The 12,891-nt window shown below is 62.4% G+C and overlaps 1 protein-coding gene across 3 annotated transcripts in view; it reads right to left on the bottom strand.

Moving 5' to 3' along the window:
• TEX2 (testis expressed 2) overlaps window positions 1–12,891 on the bottom strand; it is a 34,177-nt gene that overhangs the window by 13,720 nt on the left and 7,566 nt on the right. For 2 of the 3 annotated variants that reach the window (XM_076052829.1, XM_032976205.2), the window contains exons 2-6: window positions 9,460–9,597; window positions 6,463–7,541; window positions 4,747–4,964; window positions 3,647–4,200; window positions 2,791–2,991 (exon numbers count right to left, since the gene is read on the bottom strand). In XM_076052829.1, the coding sequence (XP_075908944.1) occupies window positions 2,791–2,991; window positions 3,647–4,200; window positions 4,747–4,964; window positions 6,463–7,535 (2,046 nt within the window). In that variant the 5' untranslated portion in view covers window positions 7,536–7,541; window positions 9,460–9,597. The remainder of the gene's footprint in view (window positions 1–2,790; window positions 2,992–3,646; window positions 4,201–4,746; window positions 4,965–6,462; window positions 7,542–9,459; window positions 9,598–12,891) is intronic. The other variant, XM_076052830.1, reaches the window with a different exon arrangement.

The raw sequence follows: 12,891 nt of genomic DNA, 5'->3' as shown, positions 1-12,891 counted from the left end.
TATCTGAACTGGTCTTGGGCCTCCCCTAGGACGACTCGGCCTCAAACGAGTACCCGGTGCGGTGTGTGAACATCGCCACCGGGGAGACAAAGGCGGTCGGGCGTGGTGCTGACCACCCACACCCTCGTGTGCCGTGCCGGCCTTCATAAGTACTACTCGCTAATGGCACTTGCCCCAACAGTCTCTTAAGGCTATATGGGAGATCTTTGTGGTTGTATTTGGGGGGGGGGGTGGGGAGGGGTAGGAGGGGGGTGGTGGGGTTTAATTTTCCAGAAATGAAATCTGTGTCGTGCCATGCCCTCTGATTTACCGCGCTTGACGGACGGAGCGTCCCGAGTTGTTTATTGTAATCGGGCGAGATGCCTGGCGGCGGCGCCGGCGCTCTCAATACATCATACTAGGGGGGGGGGGGCAGGGGGGAGATGAATGGAGCGAGGGTTCAAGCGTGGCCACGGGGCTACCGGCGCGGGCATCGCGGGCGAGGAGAGGCCCGCACGGACGGGTGCACGAGCCTGCTCGCCGGTACCCACCACACTACCCCCCCCGGGAATGATTGGGAGGTTCGCCGGTTCTTTCATTGGCTGGCACCGCACGCTGACCATGTCTCATCGACCCCCAGCATAGGTTGACAACTTCCACACGCACTCAGACGACACACTCGCTCAACTTTTCACCCTCTCAGCCACCCGCCCACACACACTCACCCACTCGCTAATCAACACACTCCACAGACACACTCACTCACACTCAGCCACCCACAATACACTCAACCACTGACTCAACCGCTCGCACACCTCAGCCACTCGTGCACCGACCCACCCACTGACCCACAAACTGCGAGCCGAGCCGAGCGATGACGAACTGGCGTGAGACTCCACCTCTGGGCCCCCTTGATTTAGGCAACCGAGGGTAAAGCCACAGCGAGTCCCGGAGACTCTCCTATAAGGAGGCTCCTGCTGCATTGAGACGTTTGGCCGGTTTCACTTCACCGTGTGGGAGGCAAATAAAAAAAACCCCAGCAAACCCCCGAGTGCAAAACCACAATTTGTCACTTCGCACGAGCTCTCTTGCTCTCTCTCACGCCCCCTTATCCAAGAGGAGCTGCAGCCGGATCTGGCATGCGTGTGTCTGTGTGTGCCTGTGTGTGTGTCTGTGTGTGTGTCTGGCTAGCGATAGTGTAGCGGTTAGCGCTACGCTGCGCTATGAACCTGGCGACCCGAGTTCGATTCCCGCTCACGGCCAACACCAGTGACGATTATCTGAACCGGTCCCGGGCCTGCCCTAGGTCGACTCAGCCTCAAATGAGTACCTGGTGCGGTGTGTAAACATTGCCACTATGGAGACAAAGGCGGTCGGGCGTGGTGCTGGCCACCCACCCCCTCGTGTACCGTTACCAGCCTTCATAGGTGCTACTCGCTAACAGCACTTGCCCCTACAGTCTGTTAAGGCTACACGGGGGATCTTTCATCTTTGTTTGCGCGTGTGGGTAGCGGTAGTGTAGTGGTTCGCGCTACGCTGCGCTACGGCGACCTAATTCGATTCTCGCTCACGGCCATAATCAGCGACGATTAATGGAACCGGTGCTGGGCCTCCACTAAGTCTACTCGGCCGCAAATGAGTACATGGAGCGGTGTATAAACATCGCTACTGGGGAGACAAAGGCGGCCGGGGGTGGTGTTGGCCACCCTCCGCCTCTTGTGTGTTGTGCCGGCCTTCGTAGGTACAATCTCGATTTGAAGTTTTCGTGACTGCAGGGACCCATACTCTTTGGTTCTTACGGTAAAGTCACGACGTTTCGATTGCGACACAAGCAATCTGATGATGATGATGATTGCGACACAAGCAATCTGATGATGATGATTGCGACACAAGCAATCTGATGATGATTGCGACACAAGCAATCCGATGATGATTGCGACACAAGCAATCCGATGATGATTGCGACACAAGCAATCTGATGATTGCGACACAAGCAATCTGATGATTGCGACACAAGCAATCCGATGATGATTGCAACATAAGCAATTGCCTGTGATGCAATCGAAACGTCGTGATTACATTTATTGTATTTTTCTACCTACGTGACTTTACCGAAAGAACCAAAGAGTATTCATAGGTTCTACTCGCTAGCAGCACTTGCCCCAACAGTCTGGTAAAGACTACACGTGTGTGCGTCACACGCTCGTGTGTGACATGCTTGTGCGTGTGTGTGTCGCACACGCGCGTGTGTATCGCGTGTGTGTGTGGCGCGCGTGTGTGTGGCGTGTGTGTCGCGTGTGTGTGTGTCGCGCGTGTGTGTGTGTCGCGCGTGTGTGTGGCGCGTGTGTGTGTGTGGCGCGTGTGTGGCGTGTGTGTGGCGTGTGTGTGTGTCGCGCGTGTGTGTGTGGCGCGTGTGTGTGTGGCGCGTGTGTGTGTGGCGCGTGTGTGTGTGTCGCGCGTGTGTGTGTGTCGCGCGTGTGTGTGTGTGTCGCGTGTGTGTCGCGTGTGTGTGTGTGTCGCGTGTGTGTGTCGCGTGTGTGTGTGGCGTGTGTGTGTCGCGCGTGTGTGTGTGTCGCGCGCGTGTGTGTCGCGTGTGTGTGGCGTGTGTGTGTGTGGTGTGTGTGTGTGTAGTGTGTGTGTGTAGTGTGTGTGTGTAGTGTGTGTGTGTAGTGTGTGTGTGTAGTGTGTGTAGTGTGTGTGTAGTGTGTGTGTGTAGTGTGTGTATGTAGCGCGTGTTGCGCGCATGTGTCGCACGTGTTGTTCGTGTGTGTGTCGCTTGTGTGTGTGTTGCGTGTGCCGCGCACGTGTCACCTGGCTGTCCGTGAGGTCGTAGTGGCTCTGCGCGATGAAGTGCGCCTCCTTGCGCGCCTCCCCGTAGAGGGCGCGCCGCGGGAGGTTGCGCAGCGGCCTCGACAGGCGCAGCGTAGAGCCCTCGAGGCGCACGAACACGGAGCGTGTGAGCGCCGCGTGGTACGTCTCGGCGTCGTAGCCGCTCAGCTCGTTCATCCAGCCCTGCCGCACCACCCGACGGGTCAACCGCCCCGTCAGCCGCCGCGTCAACCGCCCCGTCAACCGCCCCGTCAACCGCCGCGTCTGCCGTCGCGTCTGCTACAAACTGAACTATTTAGTGCAATTTTTTTTATTTTGCCAGGCGAGGCCCCACCGAGGTGCTATGTAGCTCTTGTTCAGACCTGGCCGTCACAAATGATAGCTCAACGAAGTGGCTCGTTATCGTCGTCATCGTGGTCGTGGTCGCGTGTAAATTTACAGCTGTGGCCGAAAACTCAAAACGCGTGGTGACGTCGATGATAAACGTGGGAGGGAAAAACCGGAGGACCCAGAAAAATTCCACGCGGCCACGGAAAGAGGCATGCAGGCATCAGGGTCGGGATCGAACCAACGACCTCCTGCATACCGGGTGAGGGTGTTAACATCTCCTAGCCACCGTGGTGGCAGCGTCGTAGCCTGCCGCACGACCATGGCCACCACCACTACCGCTGCATCTCCGATTAGCACGGTTGGCTACGTACGGCACGAAAGATAGTTCAACGTACGTTTGTACACCACAACCGCGCTCCTGGTCTCGCCAACAATGGCACCCACAACACCGCACCATCGCAGCCACCGCAGCCTCCACTCCGCCCATGGGTTCGCGGTCGCACCGTACCCGGTATATCTCAGGCTCTCGGACGTCGAGCTTGGCCCCGGCTCGCTCGCGCCCCTCCAGCGCCAGGGGCCGGTGCCGGTAGCAGCGCCGCGGCGACGCCGTCAACCACACCAGCGCCACGGCGATCGCGAAGCCGAGCGCCAGCCCCAGCGCCAGCCCGCAAGCGTACTGCGGCAGCGGCAGCACTTGGTACGCGTACACCAGTAGCGCCAGCGCGGCCAGCCGCCACGCCGGCGGGCGCGGCAGCGCCGGCGCCCGCCCCGTGTCTCCGGCGCCGGCGCCGCCCTCCTCTTCCTCGTCGTCCAAGTCGCGGTCGGCCAGCTCCGACTCGGGGGAGTCCTTGCCGCGTCGGGCGTCAGGGTCGCCGGCGCCGGCGGGCGGGTCGGCGGCGTCGGACGACGCCGAGGGATCGGCGTCCACGGCGAAGTCTTCGTCGTCGTCGTCGTCGTCGTGGCGGCTGGCGAGCTCCGACAGCGACAGCTTCTCGGGGAATCCGAGCGGGAAGCGGTCGCGGGCGGCGCCGGCTTCCACCGCCACCGCCGGCGCTGCTGGCGCTGGGGAGGAGAGGCATGGCGGCGGAATCGTGACCTCTGCCGCGTGGCGGGAGCGCCCGGCGTGACGCGCGCGGTCGCGTCATCGTCGACGGCAACCCTTTGAGCGCTGGGTTTGTTTTGTTTATTGCCAGGTTTTGGGCAGGAATGCCGCGCCGTGACCCCCGTTGCCGTGACCCCCGTTGCCGTGACCCCCGTTGCCGTGACCCCCGTTGCCGTGACCCCCGGAGCGGTTAGCGCTACGCAGCGCTACGAATCCGGCAGAGACCCGAGTTCGATTCCTACTCCCAGCCAACACCGGTGATGATTATCTGAAAACGGTCCTGGGCCTCCCCTTAGGTAGGCTCAGCCTTAAGCGAATACCTATTAAGAGTGGGTAAATATCCGCACTGGGGAGACAGTGGTGGCCGGGCATGGTGGTTCCACGGGCCACACCAACCCCATCCTGCCACGGTGAGCGCCGTTCACAGCACTTGCCCCAACAGCCCGCGCGAGCTACACGGTGGGGCGGAGACCTCTGCCTTCGCATTCGTTTCGTCGACCGCTCACCTGCCGGCGCCTCGTCCTCCGCGTTGGAGGTCGCGGGGGCCCGGGGGGCGTTGCCGGGCGACGCCTCGCCGGGCCGGGCCCGCCGGCGCCGCGCGGCCTCGCCGTCGGCGCCGGGACGGGCCCCGCGGGCCGGGCGGGCGCAGTCGCCCCCGGAGGTCGCGGCGCCCGCCGATGCCGGCGAGGAGGAGGAAGCGGCGGCGGCGTCGTCCACGTCGCACCTGCACCTCCCACGGGGTCGCGGAGTCACAGGTGAGGTGGAGTCACATGGGCGACGCGGGGTCGCGGGGTCGCGGGGTCGCGGGCGACACGGGCTCACGAAATAACGAAACAGACGATTCTTACCAGATCCGTCCGTCCGCCGTAAAAATAAGTGCCGAGTATTATTTCACACATCCCGTCAGCCACAGGCAAGGGCCATCTCCGGGAGCGCGCGACTGTCAGCAGCGTCGGTTCAGGACAGGCCACAAAACACCGAAGCGAACCCTCGAAGCCGTTTCGACGCTCGGCATCTCGTCGAGGCGGACTCGCACTGCCGAGAAGCAACGTGCCGCCGGCGAACCTCCGGAGCCTCCCCTTCTCCGTCTAGACACGGCCCCCGGTGCGACCGGCGCTCGACTCCGGAAGGCGCAAGGTGATCGCGAGCGACGCCGCCGCCGCCATCGCCGCCGTCGTCGCGAGTGCAGTTTACGCGACGGGGAGTCGGCCTCCCAGAGGGGAGTTTAATCGACGGAAGGGACGGGGAGGTGGTGGCCGAGAGGCGTGGGGGGGGGGGGGGTGGTGGGGGAATCGTTACAAAGTACGATTTACCAATTTTCACTTCGCCAGGTAAGGCGGCGGCGGAGCTGCGTCGTGGTAATTTTTCAGAAGCCGCGCGGCCGCCACAAATGATCGCTCAGCGAAGTGGCTTATCATCGTCGTCGTCATCGTCGTCGTCATCGTCGTGTGGACATTTGTAGCAGTAGCCAAATAATGTCTAAACGCGTGGTGCCCTTGATTCTAAATGCGGAGGGACAAAACCGGAGGAACCGGAGAACGGGGAGAGAGAGAGAGAGAGAGAGACGCAGACCTGTATACCAGGCGAGGGAGTCAACACCTTGCCAACGCGGCGCCTCAATCGCCAACACCGCTGGCACAGGCGAGCCGAGGGGGAGGGTGGGGGCGCCCGCGTTGCCCCGGCGCTGCTGGCAATCGAGCAGAGCGATCGGCCGAATCGTTCGCGGCTGCTCTCCACGAGGCGGAGGACAGACCGCGGCCCGGTGGGCTCCAGCACGGTCAAAACCGAGGTCTGCGTGGGATCAGTAGGTTTCAGCGTGGGGGGTCAGCCTGGGGACAGCGTGAGGGGTCAGCCTGGGGTTAGCGTGGGGGGTCAGCCTGGGGTTAGCGTGGGGGGTCAGCCTGGGGTTAGCCTGGGGTCAGCCTGGGGTCAGCGTGAGGGGTCAGCCTGGGGTCAGCGTGGGGGGTCAACCTGGAGTCAGCGTGAGGGGTCAGCCTGGGGTCAGCGTGGGATCAGTCAGTGTGGTATCGTGGGGGTCAGCATGAGGGGTCAGCCTGGGGTCAGCGTGGGATCAGAAGGTTTCAGCGTGGGGGGTCAGCCTGGGGTCAGCGTGAGGGGTCAACCTGGAGTCAGCGTGAGGGGTCAGCCTGGGGTCAGCGTGGGATCAGTCAGTGTGGTATGGTGGGGGTCAGCGTGGGATCACGAGGCTCGCGTGCCCTCACCGCGCCGCGTCACCGGTGGCGACGGCCGTGCCGTCCGCGCCGGGGCTGCTGTACATCACGGCGAGCTCGGTGGCCCCCGGCTCGGCGTTGTGCCGGCGCGACGAAGAAGACGCCGCCGCCGCCGCGCCGCCGCCGGCGCCGGCGCCGCCCGTGCCGGTCTCCTCGCCGGCCATGATCTTGCTGAGCAGCAGCATGGGGTCGTGGATGACCTCCGAGAATCGGCGCCGCGTGTCCTCGATGCGCGACTCCACCTCGGGCACGCGGAAGAACGACGCGCGCCCGTCCGACGGCGACGGCAGCGGCGACGACGGCGCCGTCTTCGAGTCGCCGCCGGCGCCGTTGGCGAGCGACGAGCCCAGCGCCGACGACACGGTCAAGCGCGGCTGCGTCAGCTGGCGCCACAGCTGCAGGTTGATGCGCGACGAGTCGCCGCCGGACGCGGGGGCGCGCGGGGCCGGCGCCGGCGCCGTCGCCGGGGCGCAGCGGTCGCCTCCGTCCTGCACGTCGGATGACAGCGACTTGACGAGGTTGATGAGCTTCTTTGGCTTCAGCGACGACGAGGAGGAGGGGGTGGTGCAGGCGCCCGGCGCCGCCGTCGACGCCGGCGCCTCCGCCTCGGCGCCCAGCGACTTCACGAGGCTCACGAGCGGCCGGGCGACGGCGAGGGCGTGCGAGGGCGACGCGCGGCTCGCGACGGGCGGCTCCCCCGCCGGCGCCCCCCGCACGGTGCTCACCGGCGGCCGCGCGCCGTCCAGCGCGAACAGCGCCGGCGGGGTCGGCGCCGGCGGCTGCAGCGAGCTCACGGCGGGGCTGGAGACCGACGGCCGGATCCCCGGTTCCGCTTTGTTGGCGGCGGCGGCGGCGGCGGCGCCGGCGGCGCCATCGTCGCGGCGCAGCAGCAGCGTGGTGGCGCCGGCGTCGCAGTCCTCGTCCTCCTCGGTGATGGCGGAGGCCGAGAAGTGGATGGCGAGCGACTGGCGCGACGCCGAGCGCTGCACCTGCAGCACCGGCTTCACCGGCCGCTCGCCGGCGCCGCCCCCCAGCACGGGGGCCGCTCGCGCCGGGCTCGTCATGGCCACCTGACGGGGTCACGCACGGGGTCACGCACGGGGTCACGCACGGGGTCACGCACGGGGTCACACACGGGGTCACACACGGGGTCACACACGGGGACACGCTGACCGCACAGGGGCTCGGGGTGCTCCCCGCACGGTGCTGGCGAGCAGCAGCAGCTGGCGCCCGTGAGCGGCGTGCGAAGTCCGCTGGGTTCACAGCAGGAGCGCAAGTACAGTGCACGGCGTGGAGTGCGCGGTCACCAGGTGGTTGGTGGTGGTGGTGGGGTCAAGGATCACTTTGGGCCTCGCGCCGATCAGCTGAGCTGCGTGACTCACGCACTCACGCACGCCCGTCACTTCCGTTCCCGCTGCCTCCGCTCCTCCTCCACCCGCCACCCCCAAGCCCCCACGAGAAGGAGTCCCGGAGACTCGGCGGGGCGACCGCCGTGGGCCGAGCGTGGGGCGACCCGCGGCGCCCCCCCCACCCCCCCCACCCCCCCCCCCCACGGGTATTTGTGTGAACACACTGCCACACAAATTCCGGCACATGGGCAAATATTTGTCGTTTTTGTTTGGGGGGTTAGATGGCGTAAATATAAATGTGTCGGTAAACCCGCCAACAACATCCAACGGGGCCAACAAAACGTGACGATTAGTTGCTAGTTCAGCAATCACCGGTTGTGTGTTGTAGAGTAAACCCACTATATAACATTTACTATTATAGTGTAGTGTATAGTGCAGTGTCTAGTGCAGTGTCTAGTGCAGTGTCTAGTGCAGTGTCTAGTGCAGTGTCTAGTGCAGTGTCTAGTGCAGTGTCTAGTGCAGTGTAAGGTGCAGTGTATAGTGTAGTATATAGTGGTGTAGTAGTATAGTGTAGTGTATAGTAGTGTAGTATATAGTGTAGTGTCTAGTGTAGTATACTAGTACAGCACACACCAGGTTGTGTGTTGGAGAGTAAACCCACTACAACATTTACTATTATAGTGTAGTGTATAGTGTAGTGTATAGTGTAGTATACTAGTTCAGCACACACCGGTTGTGTGTTGGAGAGTAAACCCACTACAACATTTACTATTATAGTGTAGTGTATAGTGTAGTGTAGAGTGTAGTATACTAGCTCAGCACACACCGGTTGTGTGTTGGAGAGTAAATCCACTACAACATTTACTATTCGAGTCACCGTGACGATTACAACAACAACCAGCCTCATCAGGTGGACAATGAGAATTGTGGAGAAGTCCTCCTCCTGCTTCGGATCTTAAAAATGGTACTTTTTTTTTATGTGTCGCACCAGTCGCTCGATGTTGCGATGATGCGAGGGGGGGGGGGCGGAGCGCAGTGAGGAAGGATCTTTGGGGGCTGTTAAATATTGGGGGGGGGGCGGGGGGGGACTTAATGCCAGCTGAGAGTGTGAATAAGCAATGAAGTGCACGCATTAGAGATCATCAAATATTTGAATCCGCGCACTCCTGCCCAACTCTCCCCACTCCCCGCGCCCCCCTATCCCTCCTGCTTCCACAAACTATTTATTTGATTTTACCAGGCATGGTGCACCACTGGGCTACATAGCTCTTTATTTCAGAAGTGACCTGACCATCGCTAGTGACAGCCCAACCAATGTGGCTTGTCGTCGCGTGGGACATTTGCGACCATGGGGAGAAACAGACACCGCAGATATACAGCAGCAGGCATCGTGAGGATCGGGATCGGAACCACGACCTCCTGCGTACCAAACGAGGTAGTTAACATCTCACCACAGAGAGAGGCAAACTCCAAATATACAGCAGCAGGCGTCAGGGTCGGGATCGAACCCCACGACCTCCTGCGTACCAGGTGAGGCAGTTAACGTGTCACCACAGCAAAGCCACTCCCCTCCATTCCCAATCCTCCTCTCCCATCCCCGGGGCGCGACGCCGGGGGCGACCTGTGGCGGTGCCGTTACCTTGGCTCACGCCGTCCGCCGCTCGTCCATCGCTGCCGGCGCTCGGCTCGGGAGAGCAGCTGGGGCGGTGCCGGTGGGGGAGCAGCGGGGCGGGGGGGGGGCGAGGGCCGGGGATGGTCGCCTGCCGGAGCCTCGGTCCTGAGCCGGGACAAACGCACGGGACGGATGTGGGGTGTGTGGTGGGGGGTGGTGGAGGGGGCGGTGGAGGGCGCGGGGAGGAGGGGTTATTGCCGAACTCGGGGGAGCGGGCGGTCGGGCAGGCGGGCGCCGTCACCGAGTTAACAGCGCTCGTAAATTAACCACGTGCATGGCGGTGACGGCTGCGATAGTGATAATGGTGGTGCCACTCCCCTGCCTCTCCCCTCTCATCTCACTCCACTCCCCTCCACTCACTCTCCTGCCTCTCCCCTCTCATCTCACTCTACTCTCCTCCACTCACTCTCCTACCCCTCTCATCTCACTCCACTCACTCTCCAACCTCTCCCTCTCATCTCACTCCACTCCCCTCCACTCACTCTCCTGCCTCTCCCCTCTCATCTCACTCCACTCCCCTCCACTCACTCTCCTGCCTCTCCCCTCTCATCTCACTCCACTCCCCTCCACTCACTCTCCTGCCTCTCCCCTCTCATCTCACTCTACTCTCCTCCACGCTCTCTCCTGCCTCTCCCCTCTCATCTCACTCTACTCCACTCCCCTCCACGCACTCTCCTGCCTCTCCTCACTCCACTCCCCTCCCCTCCACCACGCACTCTCCTACCTCTCCCCTCTCATCTCACTCCGCTCCCCTCCACGCACTCCCCTACCTCTCCCTCTCATCTCACTCCACTCCCCTCCACTCACTCTCCTACCTCTCCCCTCTCATCTCACTCCGCTCCCCTCCACGCACTCTCCCGTCCCACCTCATCCCCGACCGTGCTCCACGCGGCCCCGGTAAACCCTCCGCTCCCGGGTAACGTGCCGGCCACCGCGGCCCGAGTTTCGCCGGCGACAAAGAAACAAAAACGGCCTCTCAGTTCAACAGCGGGCCTCCTCGGCCGGAATCAAACGGGGCGAGCGAAAGAAGAAAGGCCGTGCACGAGCGTCGCCCCCTGCGACGCTCTCGCCAGATCGCGTTTGCCTGCGGAAGCGTTGAATCAGCGCGATGGAAGGGGGGCAGGCGGGCAAGGCAGCTGCCAGGGCATCGCACACGGTCGCGTCTATGGCTAATCGTGCCGTTGGCGCTGGGTCGTGCCCCTTTCCTAGGTTACGGGTACTCACGCTTCTGGTCTCCAGGTTGCCTGCCTGGGGAGAGCCCCCCACACCCCTCACCCTCCCCACGTCCCCGCCCCCCCCCCCTCCCATAGCAAGACGACTTCACACTCCAGATTGATTCATGCCACGTCAGTGGGACGGTAGTTATCGTGCGAACGGGCGCACGCACGGATGGATGGGCGGACGCACGCACGCACGGACGCTTTAAAGCGTTGTCAGGTCGGTGTTGACAACGCCGACTAAGTTAGCGCTGCCCCAGAGATATCACAAGGCCTGGTCTGGCACTGGTGAGATTTGGCGAGCGTAGCGAGCGTGGCGGTGACCCCGGGTCCCCCGACGCCGACGATCGATGGGGCACATCGAGTGCCCCGGCTCTGCAAGGCCCCGGGGGTGGAAGGGAAACGCAGGATCCTGATCCGGAGCCGGAGGGGACTTGGAGTCGGAACAAATCCCCCACCACCCTCCCCACCCACCCCACCCACCCCGTTACGAACGTGCGGCGCCTGCGACCGGGACTACTCGGGACGCGCCCCGCGTCGCCAGAAAACCCCGCCGGCTGAGCGGAGTAAGGGCCTGGACGGCGCTTGGGTGGGCGACCGCCAACATGGCACACCGCTGCCGCCCGCTGTCGGGGTGGATAAAGCGAGCACCACTTTGTGGGCGGGGGAGATCAACAGCTGTTGTCCTGTTAAGAGACTCGGCACCAACCCCTCCCCTGCCACAGGAATGTGGAATTTCCACACCAACGCCCTCAATGACCGCTTGAGCGGCAGGAGATCGCCGTGGCTCGGCCGGGGCCGGCTCGGCACGGCTCGGCACGGCTCGGCACGGCTCGGCACGGCTCGGCGTACACGCGAGTCACTTGGTGCGTCCGGGGCTGAGACACCGCCAAGTGGCTACACCAGTGAAACCAGTTTGATAACTGTGGCTGTGGCGGCCCGAGACGCGGATTCAAGCACACGGGATGCCAGCGGTTCCAGCTCAGCGAACCGGACGTCTCAGCCTCCCCCCCCCCAACTTCCTCCTCCGCATCATTGCGAGATTAAGAATCCGAGGATGCATCACCCCTCACCCTACCCCCCACAATCACCCACACACTCCACCACAGCCACCGCCACAAAAGACAAAGATCCCCCTCCGTGTAGCCTTAACAGACCGTTGGGGAAAGTGCTGTTGGCGAGTAGCGCCTTGTGAAGGCCGGCACGGCGCACGAGTGGGAGGGGGTGGCCAGCACCACGCCCGGCCGCCTTTGTCTCCCCAGTACTGATGTTTACACACCACGCCCGAGTCACCCTAGGGGAGGCCCAGGACCGGTTCAGATAATCGTCACCAGTGATGGTGGCCGTAAGCGGGAGTCGAACTCGGGTCTCTGCCGGGTTCGTAGTGCAGCGTAGCGCTAACCGCTGCACTACCGCCACCGCCGCTGGCATCACCACCGCCGCTGCCGCCGCCACAACCACCGACACCAACCACCGCCGCCGCCGCCGCCATCACCGCCAGCATGAGCCTCCTCTGCAGAGGCAACCACAATGCCGGATATCTCAAGCGTCGCTTTGTCATTACCGGGAGATCTCACCAAATATTTTATCGCCAGAAAGGGTAAAAACCTCTTCTTATTTTTCATACTTTGATGCTGGCAAGAAAGCTATCCCATGATATAGCTGCTCACCCCGAGCGATAAATGCTCCAATACGTGCATAGTCCTTGTACTGGTCACCTTTTGGTGTTGTTCTCTGATCTGACACTGGAGGTGAGACTAGGCCATGAATGAAGGCTGCTGACTCTGGTGTAGGCCAATCAGTTTCAAAGACAACGCATCAAATATTACCAGAGCCACGTGTTTGTGTGTTCACCACAAGCAGTGAAGCCCTGCATCGGACCCCTTGGCTGACAAAGTGACTCATAGACTAACAGAGATTCACATGGACACTCATAGACTCACATAGAGACCCACAGACTCTCATAGAGACCCACAGACTTACAAATGACCACGGCCAGGTCTGTCTGGGCCAGTGACCGAAAAATGTTTTCACACCCATCACGCCACATGCAAGTGTACCACTCATAGGCAGACAGAGGGGGCACTGAGACACGTGAGAGAGAGAGAGACACGTGGGACAGAGACAGGGACAACGAGACACCGAGACACAGTCCTATCAGAGGCAGTGAAACGGAGACACG

This window comes from Petromyzon marinus, chromosome 58, assembly GCF_048934315.1.
Source record: "Petromyzon marinus isolate PM22_M1 ecotype Great Lakes invasive population chromosome 58, UKy_Petmar_22M1.pri1.0, whole genome shotgun sequence".
NCBI classification, from domain to species: domain Eukaryota; kingdom Metazoa; phylum Chordata; class Hyperoartia; order Petromyzontiformes; family Petromyzontidae; genus Petromyzon; species Petromyzon marinus.
This window is presented reverse-complemented; position numbering and strand designations above follow the sequence as displayed.